Source organism: Panthera uncia, assembly GCF_023721935.1.
Source record: "Panthera uncia isolate 11264 chromosome A1 unlocalized genomic scaffold, Puncia_PCG_1.0 HiC_scaffold_17, whole genome shotgun sequence".
Classification (NCBI taxonomy): Eukaryota; Metazoa; Chordata; class Mammalia; order Carnivora; family Felidae; genus Panthera; species Panthera uncia.
In genome coordinates this window covers 112,340,987-112,362,022 of record NW_026057577.1, presented here as the reverse complement: position 1 = coordinate 112,362,022, position 21,036 = coordinate 112,340,987, and the positions used below count along the sequence as shown (strand labels likewise).

At 41.4% G+C, this 21,036-nt stretch overlaps 2 protein-coding genes across 3 annotated transcripts in view; one reads left to right on the top strand and one right to left on the bottom strand.

Moving 5' to 3' along the window:
* ESM1 (endothelial cell specific molecule 1) overlaps nt 1-18,857 on the bottom strand; it is a 47,176-nt gene extending 28,319 nt beyond the window's left edge. Inside the window, exon 1 of one of the 2 annotated variants that reach the window (XM_049648072.1) lies at nt 18,567-18,857. The gene's annotated coding sequence lies outside the window, so the exon portion shown is untranslated. The remainder of the gene's footprint in view (nt 1-18,566) is intronic. The other variant, XM_049648071.1, reaches the window with a different exon arrangement.
* On the top strand, nt 4,944-15,374 carry GZMK (granzyme K). The gene is made up of 5 exons (XM_049648070.1): nt 4,944-5,316; nt 5,677-5,824; nt 12,203-12,353; nt 13,132-13,401; nt 14,860-15,374. The coding sequence occupies exons 1-5, from the start codon at nt 5,256-5,258 to the stop codon at nt 15,031-15,033; spliced, it is 804 nt and encodes a 267-aa protein (XP_049504027.1). The 5' UTR covers nt 4,944-5,255; the 3' UTR covers nt 15,034-15,374.
* Nucleotides 18,858-21,036: the final 2,179 nt, after the last annotated feature.

Genomic DNA, 21,036 nt, shown 5'->3' with positions numbered 1-21,036 from the left:
GTTTTGGCTCAGATCATGATCTCGATGTTTCGTGAGTTCAAGCCCTGCATCAGGCTCTGCCCTGGCAGCATGGAGCCTGCTTGGGATTTTCTCTCTCTGTCTCTGTCTCTGTCTCTGTCTCTCTCTCTGCCCCTCCCCCACTCCCCACTCACACTGTCTCTGTCTCTCTCTCAAAAAAAGAAAGAAAGAAAGAAAGAAAGAGAAAAGAAGATAAAAAAAGAAAACATAAAGAAAGTAAAGACAGTGTCTGACCAGGCAGCCAGCTCCAGGAGCACTAGGAGCCCCCTCTGCCATTGTCAAGTGTTTTCCTGTGGTTGCTCTTTATGCCAAGATCTTGTATTTACCCACTGCCCTTCTCATCCCCTGCCGTTGTTCGTTGTTCCATAGCTGACTTGGAATTAAGGGAGGAGGAGGTGAAAGGCCTACTGTGTTACTTAACTCAGCAGTGGTGGGTAGGAAATATATTCATGTTTAAGAAAGGAAGGTGATTCAGAGGCAAAATATGTTTTGATGAAAAGTTAAGATGGAGGAAGGCATGATAAATTTCCTACCATCCCACTCTCCCACCCCACCACCGCTCCACCAAGGGGAGGTCTCTGAAGGTTTTAAGTAGCTTAGGAAAAACCAGTGCTGCACGTGCTGCAACCCAGGTCACCCAGTTTCTCTGTCAAAGAGAAACAGTTGACTACTGAGACCACTGAAAAACCTCTGCCCTTGAGGTTCAGGCCAAAGCCCCAGCCCAGGTCTGAGTCAAGGGGTACTTTGCTTTCCTTAGTGATTCTTCTCAAGCTCATTTATTTTAAGAAATCTCTGGCAGGGATGGCTGAAATCTGATGCTGCGTATATATTGCCTTGGGACCTTTGGACATGATGTCATCATACAGCACCCCAATGGCCGTTCCCATCCAATTTTCAAAACTGCCATAGTTTCGGGGTGCCTGGGTGGCTCAGTTAAGCATCTGACTTCGGCTCGGGTCATGATCTCACAGCTTGTGGGTTCAAGCTCCACATCGGGCTCTGTGCTGACAGCTCAAGAGCCTGGAGCCTGCTTCAGATTCTGCGTCTCTCTCTCTCTCTCTTTCTATCTCTGCCCCTCCCTCGCTCACATTCTGTCTCTGTCTCTCTCTCAAAAAATAAATAAACATTAAAAAAATTTTTTTTAAAAACTGCCATAATTTCATCATAATTGTTGGCAGATTCATTTCTCAAATGAGCTAAACCATTACTGAACAGAAGTCAAGGCTAGTAGGGTGGCAAGCCATAAAGGAAGGACCCAGGGGAATTCTGCCTAATCCTGATCTCACATGCCTGGGGCTGAGAAGGATGGGACAGCCAGGGGAGTCTCGGAAGCCTTGGTGTTGGGAAATTTTTTCAAAGGAGGCTGAGAGGGAAGAGACAGAAAAAGCTTGAAACAGATCTGCTTTGTAGCTATGTCTACAGAGCAGCGGTCAAACTACCTTCAGGGAAGAAAGACTAGGTGTGTTCTGGGTTTTTGTTTTCTTTTGGCTTTTTGTTTGTTAATTTGTTTGGTTTCAGTTTTATTCCATTGTGGACTGATACTTCTATTCAGTGTAACACAAGTGAATAGAAACATTAAATTTTATAATAGGCATAAAAAAATATGCCCTATTTCATGATTAGATGGAACAGATATGAAAGAGCATTTCATTAACTAAAATTAAGCAGTATGGAGCCCCAGTAAATGGCCATAAAGAGCTTCTAAACTGACTCTCAATTTCTGTCCTCAGTTTACCCAAGATATGTAACGAACAGGTCACAGACTGAGACAGTTCTGGGGCCACGTTTTGAGTGGCGTGGCTTTAGAGGGCGTGGCTAATGAAAGTGACGAAGCAGGTGTTTAGGCTGGTAAAGGAAAAACAGCCCCATTGAGAGAATTGAGAGAACCAACCACCCACGGTCTCTGGACAGACAGCTGTTCTATAAGGGTCTCCCTGTAAGGGTTAAATTGTACTATAGGGCTAACGCTTAGCTTGAAAGATAACTTTGTTCTGACACTGAAGGTCAAAAGATAACAACCTTGCTTTCACTCTTGTAAATCATACTTCATACTCTTGTGAATCAGGCTTTACCAATGAAGGAAACAAAACCTCAAAAAAGAGCGTCAGAGACAAGGTCAAAGAGATCCACTGGTTGCAACTTAGCGGCAGAAAGTCTAAAATAATCACTTCATTTGATAACTGTTTCTGACTCATTTGGCAACTGTTTCTAACTCATCTGGGAACTGTTTCTCTGTTCTGTTCCCAGATAACGATAAAACGATGTGATCGGCTTTAAAAACTCTGTACCCCGGCTGTTCAGGGCCACACTCTTGACAAGAGTGTTGGCCCCGATCGGTCGGCCACACTCTTGACAAGAGTGTTGGTCCCGATCGGTCGGCCTTGCCTCTCAGCGTCACTGGCAACGAGTGCGCAGAGGTCCAGGTTCGAACCTGCAATAAACGACCCTTGCCGCTTGGCTTTGACTTACGACTCTGGTGGTCTTTTGTGGAAGGTTTCAGAACTTCGGGCATAACATCCCAAAATATTGGAGGATCAAAAGAGAGAGGATGGATGAAAGAAAACAAAAACTCTGTGCTCAAAAAACAGCACCTCCAAGAGCAACCAATGAGGACCACTGAACACCATGTAGCAAAAGCAGGCCACACGTTCCTTAATTCGCGAAGCCAGTCCCGCGCTGAGCATCACCTCACGCTCTCTCAGCCCAGCACAGCTGCTGCAAAAGCCATCCAAAGCAAACACGGCTCTCCCCACAGCAGACTCAACAGAACAAAACCAACACCCAGAAATGAATTGGATCGCCGAGCTCATCATGTTACACAGCTCACTGTTCTCAAATCCAGGATCCTGAATATAATAACAAATGATACTATTAACCGGTGCCTTGGTCCAAAAGCCAAAAGTGAATAACTCATTACTATGAACCAAATTGATTCTCAGAAGTTTCCAGGTCAGCTACAAGAAAGAGTTAGGAGACTGGTCCTCCAGACTGAACTAAATCTCACCCATGTCAAATTGCAAGGTATATGGCTAAATCCTTTCTCCCTCTGCACAGCCAGCTTGCCGCTTAGCACTCCTGAACCCCAGAGACTTCTCAAAGCAGGGCAGGCATGTGATCAGGTTGAAAGCAATGTGGAGCCTGGGACCGGCACATAAGGGTTTAAGAACTGACGCAGCCACCTGCTCACTCGGTCATCTCCAGCAGGTCTTTATCCACAAAACAAGACTGACGGCCACCTCCCTGGAAATTCAGTTGAAAATGCCCTGTCATTTGCAAAGACCTATGTGAATGTGAGTCCTCACTCCACAGAAACAATCAGCCCACAGATGTTTTTCACCATGCCCCTGACCCCTCCAGAAATGAAGTTCTGTCTTTTACACAGTTCTTTTCCTCCTCAGAGTTCAAACCACTTCCGGGTGTCACACATTATTTTCTTTATGTTCCCAACATCACTGGGACACAGTAGGGGGCTGGCATCATCAGGTCCACTTTACAGTTTGGAAAAATGGCTTGTGAGGGATCTAAGGCACATCAGCAGTGATAAAGACGACTCGAAAATTCATAGGGACATTTGGCTGGAATTAACAAGTTTGGTTTATTACGTGGCTTTTCTTGATCTGGCTCCTCCTTGTCTCACCCGTGGGACTCTGCAACAGGAAATCGCTGCTCTGAACTGGTTTTGTTAATTCTGCTGATTTCACACTCAGAAGACCTTCACCAGTGCTGCACCCTTGTGAAGTGAAAACAGGACCTTTTTCAAAGGCTGTGCTCTGGCAATGTATTTGTTAACAAACAAGGTATTTCAGGTCAGGCAAATGATTTTGTCCCAGTTGCATGCTGTGTGACCTTAGATCAATTACTTAACATCCCTGAGCCTGTTTCTTCAGTTGTAATGTGAGTATAATTGACCTGCCTTCCTCACAGACATAAGAACTGAAAAGATATCAGTGATCATGTAAAGAGAACTTTGGAAATAATTTAAGACACTTCACTTATATTTTTGAAGTATAAGGTATAATATACAATTATAAAATTGTTTATTATTTTTCCCACTGTCTTATGCTAAAAAACAACAGTTTGGTAGGACTCTCTTGCAATCTACCAAGCATAATAGCTCTAGATTTCAATTCTCCTTGATGACAAAAATAGAGGATAAGACGCATGTTATCTTAGAGAAAAGAAAATAAGGTCTGTTAATTCAAGGTAAATTTTGGTCGGTATCTCTGGATTGGGGTTTCAGTGCCTGATTTACCTGTTTGTACTCATCTTATAAAATGTATGCTCTTGATTAGCATGAATCACAAACAGAATCTTGAGGAATATGAAGTCTAATAGCTTTGCTAGTGATGAGAAAGTACCATAGAAAGGCTGTAATACAGTATCATCTGTTCCCGGGGAGAACGACAAAATGTGGTCTTTCATTTTGAAAAGATATTATTATCAAGGCCCTGGAAAACCGTATGATAATTTTCAATTAAAAATGAGTAAAGGAGTTTGGGATGAGCACTGGGTGTTGTATGGAAACCAATTTGGCAATAAATTTCATATATTAAAAAAATTTTTTTTAAAATGGGTAAAGGAAAGACTCCAAATTACAAATATGTTGCTAATGTTCCTTTCTAATACATGATGAAATCTCCCCCCGCCAAAATGTAACCAAAGTTAACCCAGATTTAGTCAAATTTAAAGTAAATGGCATGACTACGAATAAGTTTGCTACAAAATATATGGTTTTCTCTGGATGGTGTTCAGGTTTCAACCAAGCCTTATTGCAATGCAATCATGCTCCGTGCAAAGTTCCATGTCTCTCTACGTAATACATCTATGTCCAAATGAAAAATGGTGAGAAACCAAATACGATAGGCACCATTTTCTGCCAGGAAAATAGTAAGTATTGATTTAGAGCAATAAACACCTTGGGACTTTGTCTGCGACTTCATTAAGCTCTTGGATATTTATTATTCTTTCACCTTTGATAACATGAGTACTCAGATATCGAAGATGTTACAGGAAATGAGATCCTTATTGCATAACACATCAAAAAAGTGTTAACAGCTTGGATCCGATCTCCTCAAACAGATGTACACTTTCACACATAGGTGTGAAAAAACCTTACTTCTGGAACACTTGTGGTGAGACAGTTAAAACTTTCAAAATCACTCAGTCTTCAGAATCTTCTTTCCTTTGCCAGTGCAGTCAGGATATTTCACCTGCGCTTCTTAAATCAAGGCTTTGAAATGATGGAGTTTTACTTTTCTCTAATTTTCCTAACAGCTGGCGTTTCTATGACTCCAGAGTGTAAGTATCTCCTATACTTACCACATCTGAGCGTTAAATGAATTTCTAAGTGATTGTGTTGTTACTTATAAATGAAATGATTTCTCACAACCATGTCTATCCCTCTAAACTGTACGATTAAATTCTTCTATTGATTATATCATTGTTAAATTACATATGATTAAACCATTATATTATTAGATATTATTAAATGTGTTTTACAATTGTTTACCAGTGAAATTATAATAACTTTTAGGTGACTGTAGGGTTGTTGGGTTTTTTTCATCCTTGAAATGGTATATTTACTGTCAAAAGAAGAATGACGTGAAACAATCTGCTAGATCTCTCATGTTGATTGAATCTTTGGGTTTTCTTCTGTAGGTTTCAGCATGGAGATTATCGGAGGGAGAGAAGTGTCACCACATTCCAGGCCATTCATGGCTTCCATCCAGTACAGAGGCCACCATGTCTGCGGTGGAGTGCTGATCCACCCACAGTGGGTGCTTTCGGCAGCCCACTGCCGCTCCCGGTGAGTCCCTGCTCTGGGCTTTCGTGTTCTACCTCGACTGGCCAAAAGAGAAGCTCCCCTGTCCCGGGAGACAATTTTGTTTTGGAGCATTCTAAATGTGATGAGCACAGAAACGTTTGATGAATACACATGTGATATCAAGGGGTACTCATGACAGTTCTGTTCATATATACGTACATATTTTTTAGTTGAAATAGAGTTGACATACAATATTAAAGGAGTTTCAGGTGTACAACACAGTGATGCAAAAATTAAATATATTCTGAGAGGCTCAACACGATTAAGTGCATTACAATATTACTGACTCTGTTCCCTGTGCTGTATTCATCATCCCCGTGACTTATGAATCCCCCTCACCCATCTTGTCCAGCCCGCCCTCCACTTCCCTCTGGCAACCACCATTTTGTTCGCCACATTTTTGTGTCTGTTTCTCTCTTTTTTGTTGTTATTGTTTATTTGTTCACTGTTTTGGGTTCTGTTTTTTACATTCCACATGTAGGTGAAATCATAAAGTATTAGTCCTTCTCTGGCTTCTTTCTCCTAGCATAAAACCCTCTAAGTCCATCCATGTTGTGCCATGTGAATGGCGAGATTCTGATCTACCCTTAGCTTCTGTGATCACTGACCAACTGGTGGAGTTCACTTAGCCTCTTGCACACCCAAGTTTTCTGCCCTGAGTTTTCCTTTTCAGGGAGAGCTGGGCCACCTTTCCCAGGCAAGCCATTGGACAAATCCATGTCCTCCGTGTAATGCCAGGGAAGACAGCAACAGTAGTAGTTGGAGAGTGGCATTCCAGAACTTTTCAGACAACTTGAGTTTGCACCTTCCCTTTCCCGTTTTACAAAAGGGCAATAATAATAACAGTACCTACTTTGTGGGGTTTTGAGGATTAAATAGTATCTATTTAAATATTTTAGTATGCTGGGGCGCCTGGGTGGCTCAGTTAAGTGTCCGACTTCAGCTCAGGTCACGATCTCACGGTCCGTGAGTTCGAGCCCCGCGTCGGGCTCTGTGCTGTCAATTGGAAGCTTGGAGCCTGCTTCGGATTCTGTGTCTCCCTCTCTCTCTGCCCCTCCCCCACTCACGCTCTGTCTCTCTCTATCAAAAAATGAATAAACGTTAAAAAAAAACTTTAAATATTTTGGTCTGCTTAGCACAGAGTAAGTACGAATAAATTGCAGCTGTTATTGTTATGTGTACAAGAAGCCTGCTTTGTTAAACGGATTTTTAGACCCCTTATGTTAACTCCTCTGCATCACCTTCCACCCCAGAGGCCTGAGGCCCACAGTTTGGGAATCACAGCTGGAAAGGGACAACAGACTTCCCAGTTAAAAACAGAAAAGTTACAGCTGATTTGCACAAGGAGAGAAAGAGTTATTTTTTCTGGAATACTTAGTACAAAGCTTTTCCGAAGACAGATCATAACCTCTCATACTACGTTTTGGTCTGTGATTCTCTTACGTCAGCTAAAAAAAAGTCCAACACTCTTCTTGGGGTGCTGTAACCTTTGCAAAAAGAAAAGCAATGGAAAACCAATTTGCTGTTTGCTGCTGTTTTGTTTACTTGTTTGGTTTGGGGAGAGGGTGTTTTTTGTTTGTTTTTTATTTGTTTTTGTTGTTGTTTGTATGTTTCTTCCTTATGTTTCTTGCCCACATAAGCCAAGAAGAGATGGGGACTCCTTTCCTGATGAACATTAGAGTGCTTCACTTAAGAATCTCTTGGCCACGATGGTTTGCTCTCCAGGCAACAGAACAACTGAATTGACTTGCCCCCCCTTTTAATAAGACTAGACACAAATTAGGAATTTTGAAGCCTGTGGAAAGTGAGGACTTCTGTTTTATTTCTAAATAGCAAGCCACTGATTTCCAATTTAAAATGGCTACCTCATTCAAATGAGGGTTTGCTGTCATAGAATTCACCCTTATGTCCCTATTCAGAGCATGTGTGCCCCCCGGGGACCAGCTAGGCAGAGGGTGACTACCAATAAATGTTCATCCAATTCAAAATATGCACATCTTCAAATATTCTTATGGTACACATTCAAGCAGACTCTAACCTACCCAGACACAGAGCTTGACTTATTATAAACGCTTAACAAAGGCTGGATAGAAAGAAGGAGAGAAATTGGAGGACTTTTTTTTTTTTTCTAAGCCAAAAACACAGTGTGTGAAGTCCTTCACAAGCCATAAAGTGCTATCCAAAAAGTGAATAATAGTATTAATTTGAATTTAAAATTTTGTCAAATGAACTTAACTCAGTAGGAGTGGGTCCTCAAACTGACAAATTGGGGAAAAGAGGTCTTGGAATTAAATTAAAAAAAAAAAAAAAGACAGAAAGAAAGAAAAACCAACTCTTGCTAAATACCATTTTCAATGGCCAGAGTTTAAAGAACTCCAGAATATGTGGATCAGATTTCCTGTACAGGACACTTGGGTGTAAAAATGTAGGCGGATTGATGCTTAGAAAAATATTAAGCTTTATGAAATCCAAAATATTTATGAAATAGTTTAATGGTGGCTTCCCACAAATGTACTCCCAAGCATCCTGGGGGAATAGCTTACTAATTCCAGGCCCCTCTTTCAGCAAAACTGTGAAGGAGGCCAAATCTGGGGTGCCCCCATCTCACTAGCCGTTCCCCACTGCGTCTCTTGGCCCCTCCACTAGTTGCCATGCCAACTATAAAAGCAAACCAGTAAAAAGGCTTTTGTCTAATCTTATTTTCAGTCTTTCGATTTATCAGAAGCAAAATTCTCACCAACTCTTGTCCACCGTCTTCCTGAATCCCCTCTTATGCCTTCCCTCAGGGAGCACCCCTCCCCTCACCTGCTTGGGCTGTAATTAGATGACCGCCGCCCCCCCCCCCCCCCCCCCCCCCGCCCCTTCCACATGGCCTTATCCCACCTCAGACAACTCGGGGCACCCAGAGTAAATGGTGAGGATTCAGACCCCAGACTCAAACCAGCTGAACTTCAGTCCCACCCGCATTGCATCCTGGAGCCTCCCCTTAATGTCTGTGGGGCTTTCTCAAGTTTGTTAATTTACCTGCGTCTCAGTCTTCTCATCTGAAAAGTGGGGATAATCGTAATACCTCCCTCACAGGACTGCTGTGAGGTTTAAATGAGGGAAAATATGTAAAACGCTTAGCACAAAACCTGACACACCACAACAACCTAGTAAATGGCATATAATGTCATTACGTTATTATCTGTACTTTCCATGGTAGTCACTGAGGCACAAGTCTGATGATCCAGTCGTGTTGAGGATGGGACTGTAATAACCCCTCTCTGACAACCAGGTAATTCCCTCCTCTCTTAGACTAAAGAGACCTCCAGGAAATAAGGACCCTGTCTTTGTCTGCCCTGGAGGAGTGTCTAAGCAGAAACATGGCTCAGTGCCAAGGCAAATGGCAGAGGAAACAAAAGTCTCGAAGGGGCTTGGCATGGGGCTTACAGAGGTGTCATGGAAAGAGCACTGGACTTGAAATCACGAAAGCTGGGTTTGAGTCCTGCTTTTCCTACTTATCATGTGTGTCACCTTTGGCCAAAGAACCCTTTTACCAGTGAGGACTATACAGCACATCAACTTGAGCAATACTGAGAAGGGTAGAAGGGTTATTTTTAGGCCCAATAGTGAGGGTGTTTCAGTAGAAGCCTGGATGTCAGGAAAAGACTGCAAACAATATTTTTGTTCCTGTTCTGCATGTAGTTCTGTTCCAGGTAAGTCCAGGGTGGGACTCAGAAAGCTGTATTATGTTTTAAACACTCCAAGGGCACCTGGGTGACTCAGTCAGTTAAGTGTCCGTCTCTTGATTTTGGCTCAAGTCATGATCTCACGGTTTGAGCCCCGTGTCAAGCTCTGCATTGTCAGCATGGAACCTGCTTGGGATTCTCTCTCACTCTCTCTCACTCTCTCTGTCTTCCCTCTTCCTCTCTCTCTCTCTCTCTCTCAAAATAAATAAACTTTAAAAAATTAAAAAAATATAAACACACATCTCCATATGATTCTGAAGCAGGTGGTCCAAGAAAAACCCTACAACAAACAAATGAATGAAAAACGCCGGTATCATGACTTCTTTTCTGTGTGAATTCAGACGTGGGTTTAGCTAAGGAGGGGGAACCTAGAACTCAGGTAATTCCAGGTATTCTGTGGGAAGAAAAATTGACCTTTGTAGTATAGATTACAGATGAAGTGTACCCGGAAATGGGAAGTCAGAGAGCGTTCGTGGTCTGCTTGGGTTGTTTTTGATATTAACATGTCCCAGTGGAAATGAAAATAATCAGAACATTTCAAAGGCATTAACTCATCAAGGAAATTGGTAAAAGATGAGGAAGATCAGAAAAATTTTCGGCATCCATCCCCTAATCAAAATTCATCTTCCACACCCTGCATTTGAACCTCACAGCCTTCCTTGTGTTAGTTATTTATGCATGTATCCATCTTTCTGTTAAAGCAGTAGTCCCGGGGCTTTGGTGTCATTTTCTACCCTCCCCACCCCCACCCCCAAAGTTTGGATTTAATGAGTATGTTGAATTTGAGTTTGAATCAATCCTAGGAAATCTGATCCACATCCTTTGAGAAATTTCATCCCCATCCTGATTTTGCAATAGGAAAACTTTTCAACAAATAGAGCTGAAATTCCCCAAATAAACCAAAATAAACTCTTTTGGTAGAAACTGAACAGTGATCATTCCCAGCAGCCACAGTCCCACCATATTCAAACCTACCCTACCATAGTCATGAGCTTATTCTTCAAAGCTGAAACAACACTTTCTTCCTTTTCCTATATGTTTTTGTATTTTTAAAAAATTCTTATTAATCTTTATTAATCTGTAGGTATGGGAATGTGTGGGTTTTTTATTTTTAATTAAAGTATAGTTGACATGCAATATTACATTAGTTTCAGATGTATAACATAGAGATTCGACAATTGCGTGCACAATGAAATGGTCACAATAAGTGTAATTACCATCTGTTACCAAAGGTATTACAATATTTTTGACTATATTCCCTATGCTGTACTTTTCATCCCCTTGAGATATTTTATAACTGAAAGTTTGTACCTCTTAATTCCTTTCACCTATTTTGCCCATCCCCCCCCACTTCTCCCCTCTGACAACCACCAGTTTTTTCTCTGTATCTATGAATCTGTTTCTGTTTGTTTGTTCGTTTGTTTTGTTTTTTAGATTCCACATATAAGCAAAAACCATTTGTCTTTCTCTGTCTGACTCATGTGGGTATGGATGTTTTTATTGTAATCTGTCTTGATCCCTTTTTCAAGTGACAATGAAATAGTTATATGTAAACAAATGTCCTTTCATAACCTTCCTTCCTTCCTAAAGGATTTGAAGTGGCTTCCTAAAGGCACACGTTAAAATGGGATTTTTTTACAGTATGCCAAAAGCCCCAAGGTTTTGTCAAGATCTTAAAAAAAAATTGTTTCTATTTTCATAACTAGATGTAAATGTAATTTTGTCCAACATGCAGTAAATCAAATCAATTGTGGCACTATTGAAACAATGGTCCTAGAACTGTGTGCGACCAGGGGTAAAACAAAACAAAACAAAACAAAACAAAACTATTGTTTCTTTATCTGACTCACCTGTTTATATCTTCTAAATCTCCAGAATGGAATTTTCAATGTCTACCAACCCTACAGTGTCTTTATTTCAAATTAGCAATTATTTTTCACCTTGAGGAACATTTTCCTTTCTTGTCCAAATACCCTTTCTAATTGAAGGGACAGAACATAGCTTATCTGACAGCCATGTAATGGATCTTATTCTCCAAATGGCCCTGAGATGAGGTCTAGATATACAAGGTTAGCAAATGCAGAGTTGAGTTTTTACCTTTTAGTTATTAAAACACTTAACGTTGGGAAGATGAGAAAGTTCTGGAGATTGATGGTAGTGAGAAATGAACAACAATGTAAGTGTATTTCATGCTACAGAACGGTACGCTTCAAAATGGTTTAAAGTTTATGTTTATGTATATTTTACCTTAATTAAAAAAATTAACATTGATGGATATAAATTTCAACCCACAACTCAAGAAATAGAATGTATTTCTACATAAATTAACATAATTTTGTTGTAAACTTGATCTCAGTCAGTTAGAACTTCATTCCTTTTCCCCACAGTAGGGTATAAGTTCTGATATCCTTTTCCAATACTATGGAATTTTGAATTGGGGTGAGTCTGAGAGCAGATCTTTGGCCTTTGATATTGTCCATTCATGCTTGGCTCCACAAAGACCTCTGTCACTCCACCTAATCCTAGATGTGTTACCTTGGAGACGGTCCTTGTTCCTTGTCCACCATTTTTACCCCCATTGGGGTATTTGGTACTTATTCTGTTCCTTCTATTCTCTGCTTTTTTTTAGGAATCACAAAGGCCAGTTTTTCAAAGTGATTTTAGGAGCACACTCTCTCTCAAAGAATGAGGCCTCCAAACAAATGTTTGATATTAAAAAATTCATACCATTCTCAAGACTTACATCGTATCGTAAATCAAATGATATTATGCTAATTCAGGTATGTAGTACTGCCTTCCTTCAATTTCTCCACCATTCTTATATAGCATAGCATATTTCAGTTGTTAAGTTGTCAATCAAAAGCATCTTGTTAGCATCATCCCCACGTCTGAGGTAACTGTGACATATTCTATAAAGGCCCATTCTACTCTATATACAGCCTTAAAAGAAACAAGAATCGATCACAAATGCATGAGGGCTGTGTTTATACAAGGAAAAGCAGTCATGATGCTCACACATGTGGGAAGGGAACATCCCAGCAAGCCCAAGGATCCCCACTGAAAGCTTTTTTCCCAAATGCTTTTATCATTAGCAAATGAAAAATACAAGTCCTTTATACAACTGAGCCAACCAAGTGAATTCAGGGACACAGAAGTGAGTTATATCTTAGTCTAGACCATACTTAGTCTAGTCCAAACTCAGTCTAGACCATACTCAAGGGTCTTATCCAGCAGAAACAGCCCAGCCCTCAAAGTCATGACCTGTGGATGTTATTCCACAGAAACCCATCCAATGCAGAGCAAAGGCCAGTTTGCTTAAGACTGGGCAAAAATTCCTGCTCTGTGTAAGCTCCCTCCCCAAGCCTCATTGAGCTCTACAGGGAATGGGGAGCATTTCAAAAAAGGAACAGGCACAAATACAGCTGCAGGCTACCACCAAAGTAGATTCAAGAAGAGGGATGCCTTCCTAGACCAAAGGGACCACACATACATCGCTTTGACTAATAGCAGAATACTACTGGGAACGAATGATTATTTATTCTCTTTTCAATCTGTCAGCTTCACCCGGCTGCAACACTCAACCAACATGTTCAGCTGCTGCACCCAAGCTCCAAAAATGATATTAGAGCTGGAACAAAATGCCAGGTTACTGGCTGGGGAGCCACCGACCCAGAATTTTTAAGGATCTCTGATACCCTGCGTGAAGTCACCGTTACTGTCATAAGTCGAAAACTTTGCAACAGCCCAAGTTATTACAACCACAGCCCTGTTATAACTAAAGGCATGATATGTGCAGGAGATGACAGAGGCCACAAAGATTCCTGCCAGGTAAGAGACTATCAGGCAAACAGGCATCTCAGAGTGCTGTGTTGTGTGCAGTCAAAGGCTCCATTCACTCCCCAGCCCAGAGGGGAGGTAAGGAGAACACAAAATCACAACTCCAGAAAGTTCCTCTCCATTTCTCCACTGAGTTCTCTGTTCTTTCTCATCCTCCCATGTGAATGAGTCATAAGAACTTCCCCAAGACATAAGCACCCTCCAAATATTTGTTAATCAGGGGGTGCCTGGGTGGTTCAGTCGATGAAGTGTCTAACTCTTGACCTCAGCTCAGGTCATCTTGATCTCAGGGTTGTGAGTTCAAGCCCCACATTGGGCTCCACACTGAGTGGGAAGCCTACTTAAGAAAGAATAAATAAATAAATAAATACATACATACATAATACATACATACATAAATACATAAATACATACATAAATTTGTTAATCAGGATAACAGACTGCATCTGAAATATATAGTATGTGTTTCTTCAATAATGTTGATAAATTGACTAAAAGGAACCATAGTTATACTTTTCAGAATCTTTGGTTTCCTGAGGCAGTGAAAAAAAAAAAAAAAACCAAAACCAAAAAAACCACAGGTATTCGTGTTTACAAGTGACAAATGGTGCAGATGAATTTCTGATCTTTAAGACATTAGAATATACTATTCGCATCATGCTGTATTAAGTATTATCAAGGGGAGGGTATAATGATTTCAGAGACCACGTGTATCTGAAGTGCCCCAACACTGTCACCCCCCTACACCTCTGTTGTCATGGCTGACTAGAGCACAACATGCTGTAATTTGCAATGTGAGTGGCAGCAGAGGCAAAGGTCGCTTTCCAGATTTGAAAGCCCCCTCTTATCATTCTGTCACTTTCCTTGACAGATCTTAGTTACATGTTTAACCGAGTCCTCTGGAATCAGTTCATTGAGCAAGTCTTCGCGAAGTGTTGTGTGCGTGTAGGGCATTACGTTCAATTACACGAGAATGCAAAAAGGGAAAAAAGTAAGATAGAGTCCCTGACACCAATATATTTGCTACAATATATTTCTCTTTTCTGCCTGTTCCTATAGCAATTTGATTTCAGATCCAGGAGCACCAACATGAAATTTACAGTTTGAAACATTTCTCTCATTTCAGTGGGTTATTTTAAACTTTGCACTTATTCCTCAAGGATTAAAGTTCTATAGTCACGGATCACCAAAGGTTGTTTTTATATGTAGTCCTAGACAGAGACGTGGGCAGAGAGCGAGACAGACAGACAGACAGGCAGACAGATGGACAGAATCATTGTCCTGCCCAGAAACAGAGACAACCCACACTGAGAAAGGGCTGTATCAGCCCTCTTTCAGGATACGACGAAACCAAGGGCCCATGTAAAAATCCTTTGAATAATCAATAATTGGTGGTAGAAAAAGTTCAACAGCTTCTTACCAAGTATCTGTCTATTTTCTTCTTTCCAGGGTGACTCGGGTGGCCCCTTGGTTTGCAAAGGTGCCTTCCATGCTTTAGTCTCTGGAGGTCATCAATGTGGCCATCCCAAGAAGCCTGGAATCTACACCCTAATAACCCAGAAATACCAGGCTTGGATTAAAAGCAAGCTTGCCCCATCTCATGTAAACTATGACCACGAGTGATTTTCTTGGATCCACCAGCTGGCTTGTTTTGTTTTCATAAGATGTTCTAGAGGCCACTTTGTCTTCATATGTAGTTGGATGTCGTTTAAGTGGAACTCAGTCAGGGACCACTCCTGCCCCCTTAGGACAGATTTTGTCAAGGAATCAAGTTCTTTTCCACATCTATAACTGCTGTATTTTTACCATGCTGATTTCTTTCTGAATAAAAGTTAGAAGACTATGGCGTTTTCTTTTTATGGAAATGAGGTCCGGCAAACGATATACCCCCCACTCCACTCACACTCTCACAAAGGGCAAAAGGTGATTAAGCAAGGCCTTAGCCAGGCTCCACCTTCAGCCAGGTTTATGCTGTGATTTCTGCCGTGATTTTATCCTAAGCTGCATTTTTAAAATAAGCACCAGTGGGACGCCTGGGTGGCTCAGTCGGTTAAGCATCCGACTCTTGATTTTGGCTCAGGTCATGGTCCCGTGGTTTGTGGGCTTGAGCCCCACCTCAGGCTCGGTGCTGACAGCATGGAGCCTGTTTGGTATTCTCTCTTTCTCAAAATAAACAAGTAAACTTAAAATAAAATAAAATAAAATAAAATAAAATAAAATAAAATAAGAAACAGTAAGTGCAAACACTCCAACTCAAGTTAAGAAAGAATCATCAAGGTCTATAAATATTATTATTTACTGATGTCACTTTGTTCCAAAGAGGGTTTAAGGCAATGTATAAAAATACCTGCAATAAAACAAAATATGAAACTAAAAATATTTTCTTGAAAAAATTAAAAGTAGAAATGCTATGTGATCCAGAAGTTCCACTTCTGGGTATTTACCTGAATAAAATGAAAACACTAACTTGAGAGGAAATATCTGCATTGAAGCATCATTTATAATGACCAAGATATGGAAAGAAGTTAAGTGTTCATTGATGGAAGAACAGATAAAGAAATTATATATATATATATATATAGTATTCAGCCATAAAAAAGAATGAAATTTTTCCATTTGTGACAACATGGATGGGCCTTGAGGACATTATGCTAAGTGAAATAAGTCGGACAAAGACAAATACTATATGATCTCTCTTCTATGCAGAATCTTCTCGCTTATAGATATAGGGAACAGATTGGAGATTGTCAGAGGTGGGGAGTTGGGGGGAGGAGAAACGGGTGAAGGGGGTAAAAAGGTAAAAAAAGAATTTTTTAAATTATAAACAAAGAAATAATTTGGTAAAGAAACCGAGGCAAAGGGGAAATGAGAGCTTTGAAGAATGATGAAGACAGGGGTGTTAATACCCAAAGGGCCACAATTTTCTTCCCACCCTGTTGCTCAAAGGAGCCATATTTGCCTTTATGCTTCACATCAGTCGATGCAAAAAGAGGAACACAATCAGTTATATGAATTACGATATCCAGGAAATAAAAATAAACTTATCTGCCCAGAAGTAGGACCACTGGGGCTGGCACAGAGCCTGGAGAGAACTTGGGGTGATCTGTGTCGAAGGACCTTGTGTCAGGGTTCCTGCATCCTTCTCAGCTGCATCAGATCCCTTGTGAAGATACTTTTGTAACACACATTGCCCCAATCCCTCGCTCAGAAATTCAGATTTAATAGGCTTGAGGTGGGCCTGAAAGTCTGCACTGTTGAAAAGCAATTCAATTGATTCTGATAAAAGAACAATTCTGAAAGCCACTGATAAAGCCACCCTTAAAAACATCTAATAGAAAAGGACAATAAGTGTCTTAGGATTGTTTTTTATGAATCCTACAGTGTGAACTGAGAACTGAAGACCAGAGGGCAACTCAGTAAGGGCACCCAAGGGTCTCACTGTCCTTGACCGTGACTGTCCCCTGATTCGTGATTAGAGTTCTGACAATTTCTAATTTGGTGGTGGAGGATGGGGGAGTCATTCAGGCTTCTCTGTCAACAGTCAGAAACCAAAGAGTCAATCTCAGCCTCCATATTTCATTTGGGTTCCGGAGGATAAAGAGTGCTCATTTCTAGGTGCCACCATTGGGTTTTCTTACATTCACATAAGGGTGGATGCTTTTATTTGTTTTGTTGTTGTTGTTGTTTGTGTCATGGTTCTTAGAAATCAGTCACCAAGATTACTCTACTAGAAATACTCAGACGAGCAGATGCACTGGGTTAAAAAGGAACCTAATTAAAATTATAGCACCACTTTGAAAGTAAGTAGTAAATAGGTTCTTTCGGTATTCCATTTTGTGTCATTTTGATTCATTAACAATATACTGATTTTGACCCATAAATCCCAGACTATATTTCCTAAGAGAAGAAAGAGGGGAAATTGCAGACTCTGGAGTCACCATCAGGGGCACCTGGGTGGCTCAGTCATTTGAGCATCTGTCTTTTGATTTTGGCCCAGGTCATGGTCTCACAACTGATGAGACAGAGCCCCACATCCGGCTCTGCACTGACAGCAAGGAGACTGATTGCGATTCTCTCTCTCCCTCTCTGCTCCTCCCCCTGCTGTCTCTCTCTGTCTCAAAATAAATAAATAAGCATTTTTTAGAAGGTATTATACATTTCATCTAAATTCCAAATCTATGGAATATACAGTTGCTAGTCTCTTTAATCTAGCCAAAGGACTACTGAGATGCCCTCTGATTACAGTTGGTGAGTATCCTGAAAACTTTCACTAAAACCTGAGACTTGTTTTGATTTTAGACTCCATGCTGTTCCCATCCAATAGTCAAACCAGATAAGACCGCCAGAGAGGAAGCTTCTGTCAACAGCTATGGTACATCTGGTGACTCTTTGACTGGAAGATCAACAGTTTATTTTGACGAGTACTGATGATGGAGCCCACAATTGAAAAGTATCCCTCATCCTCCCAGGGAAGTAGTATTTTATGAAACATACCAAAATCTTCCCAAACTAGACTAAAAGTATATAGTGTTTTAGTTTGGGGGGTGCCTGGGTGGCTCAGTCGGTAAACCTCCGACTTCCGCTCAGGTCATGATCTCTCAGTTCGTGAGTTCGAGCCCTGCGTTGGGCTCTGTGCTGACAGCTCAGAGCCTGGAGCCTGCTTCGGATTCTGTGTCTCCCTCTCTCTCTGCTCCTCCCCCACTCACACGCTGTCTCTCTCTCAAAAATAAATACAAGCATTAAAAAAAATTATAGTGTTTTAGTTTGGGTCTTTGAGAGATTATTTGAGTCCCTCTACGACCTCTAAGAAAAGCTGAGAGCCAAAAGGAGGTAAATACCTAGATTTTAAAAACTGCTCAAAGATTGTAGGGGAACATGCCCGGCTGCTGTCATTCTAAATGATCCCACTGTTTCCCTTCTTTGCGACTGTGGACGGATCACATTTGCCTTTTCCACAGATACTGAAAAGAGCTTCATGCTTCACTTTACGTCCAACCATTTTTAACACAATGTGACAGCCCTAAAAGCAATTAGGACCAATATAATGCAAGAACTAAATGGATACGCATTCAGGTGAGTGACTAAACCAATCCAGAACCAGGTAGCAGAATTAGTCCTACTGTCTGACCCTCTGCATGTAATAAATCTCCACTTACCCTGAAATGATAGGAAGAGAAGTGCTTCAAACTTGATTACTTCAGAAAGGTGTCTCATTAAAGGAGAGCTGTTCTCAGTCTGCCAGACACTCTCTTCCTCTTGATTAAGCTCTCTGTTTGGGACAGGGAGCACATGTGATGGAGAAAGGAGATAGCTCCACCTGTCTTAGGGTAATGCTTCTAGATCTCTCCAAAGCTTACCCTTTCACAGGATTACTGAGGCACACCTGCACAGCCATTCGTATGTCATCTTGGGAGTTATTTGAGCACCAAATGCACTCTGACTGCACATTTGGGTTCTTTGTATCTTGAGTGACTCAGCCCTGCTTTTAAGGTTTCACACGTTGCCTTCCTGTTTACTAACGTTAACTTCTTCAGTCTCTTTTGCTGAGTCACATCGGTCAGCTCCAGAATGGCACGCTCTCCTCATCACCTTTTATTCCCTACCGCGAAAAGATCGTGTTCATTTTCTGGTTTTGGCGGTACACGTCTATGTAACAGCCTACTCGAGGTTTACCCTGAGGCTTGTCTTGAGAACTTAGAAGTAAGTAGAAGGAAATTGTCCTCTGAGAGTTAAAATTTAAACTCCATGTATATATGGGATCAAAGCAGAGACCCACAAGATCACCCTGAAGAGATGGTGAGGTTCCCAAGCCTGCAAGACTGCCGTTTGAAGGTCAAAAATTCTTAAGATTAGCAGCCCAGGCTGAAGGGGAGGAGGGCAGCTGTGGATACCGGGAAAAGGAGGCAACACAGGCAGTGGACCAACCAGAAATGATGAGAAAGGGAAGGAGGGACCAGCAAGACCATTTTCACTGTAGCCCAATTCCACTAAGCATTCAGCTGACTTACCTGGTCTTTTCCTAATCTCACGCTCACCAAGCAAACCTCTGTGACTGTTTTTCTCCCTGTAACAGGCATTTCTTATTGCATATAAATAAACATTTTGCTATCTGTGATAATATTTTTTTAACCTCTAAATTAAGGGTATTTGAACTTCTCTTTACGAGTCAAATTCACTCTTGGGGCACCTGGGTGGCTCAGTCGGTTGAGCTTCTGACTTCGGCTCAGGTCATGAGCTCGCAGTTCATGAGTTCAAGCCCCGCATCCGGCTCTGTGGTGACAGCTCAGAACCCGGATCCTGCTTCAGATTCTGTGTCTCCCTCTCTCTCTCTCTCTCTCTCTCTCTCTCTGCCTCTCCCCTGCTCATGCTCTGTCTTTCTCTCTCTCTCAAAAATAAATAAAAACATTTTAAAAAATGTTTTTTTAATGTTTATTCACTTGTTGAGACAGAGACAATATGTGAGCAGGGCAGGGGCAGAGAGAGAGGGAGACACAGGATCCGAAGCAGGCTCCAGGCTCTGAGCCGTCAGCACAGAGCCTGATGCGGGGCTTGGACTCACGAACCGTGAGATCATGACCTGAGCCAAAGTCGGATGCTTAACCGACTGAGCCATCCAGGCGCCCCCTCCACCCCCCAAAAAAAATCTTTTTAAAGAGTCAAATTCACTCTCATTGTGCCAAGTCTCAAGTCTCAATCCCCACGATAATGGAGACCAAACCCTGAACTTTGGTAAATTCACTAAGGTAATGAATATTAACTACCCCATGAGACTTTTCAACAGATCAATAGCCTGCCTTTCCCCTAGAGAGGACCCTGCGCATCCCTGCTCTGGCCTCAGGCATGAAATGTGCTCACACTTGGGGTATCTCTGCATACATGATCCCATTAGTACCCTGATTATCCAATAACTCTGAGAAAAAACTATGTTTTGTTTTAGCTGTGTTCTGTCTAGTTCTTCTTGTAACAGAGGCTGCTGGTTTGCTACCCATCAGCCCTCTCCTCTCTTCTCTGGTAACAAAACTCAAATTTTATTTGGAGTCACACATGTACACAGAATGAAAATGGTGTTTTCCAGCCTCTCTCACTGCTAGAAGCGCTCAAAGAGATGTAAGTGAAAATCATTGGATGGGGGCTTCCAGGAATTTCCTTTAAAGAGAGCTGATTCGGCAGGAAGGAGTGACCTTTCCCCCTTCCTTCCTCCTACTGCCTGGATTGCAAATGTGGTCGCCAGGACGCCAGCAGCAATGCTGGAACCACGAGGCAAACTTGAATCGAAACCAAGTGTTTATGATGGTGAAGCAGAAAGGAGGAGGAGCCTTTATGTCAATCCTGTACTCTTTACCTGAAGACTTCTTTTACATGAAAGATCATAAACACTTAGGTTTAATCCACCATTACTTGGAGCTTTCTGTTAAATATGTCCCCACTCAATCCTAATAGATAAAACCAGAAACCTAAAATTTCCTGATGCATGCTGCAAACAATGACGAGCATGTTTCCTTACGCCCCTGTGTCCGAATCCTAAATCTCAAATGGCTTTAGCTTTCAACCTTGTCCTATTTAAACAAGAATTGATTCAGAAAAGTAACTTTTCAATGTTAGAATCAATAAATCATTTCTCCCTCG

What these genes read in the sequence shown, in the direction of transcription:
- GZMK (XM_049648070.1), top strand. Translation starts at nt 5,256, where the DNA reads ATGATGGAGTTTTACTTTTCTCTAATTTTCCTAACAGCTGGCGTTTCT. An exon ending in ATGATATTATGCTAATTCAG is followed by an intron (nt 12,354 to 13,131) that starts GTATGTAGTACT and finishes TCAATCTGTCAG; the next exon opens with CTTCACCCGGCTGCAACACT. An exon ending in GCCACAAAGATTCCTGCCAG is followed by an intron (nt 13,402 to 14,859) that starts GTAAGAGACTAT and finishes TCTTCTTTCCAG; the next exon opens with GGTGACTCGGGTGGCCCCTT.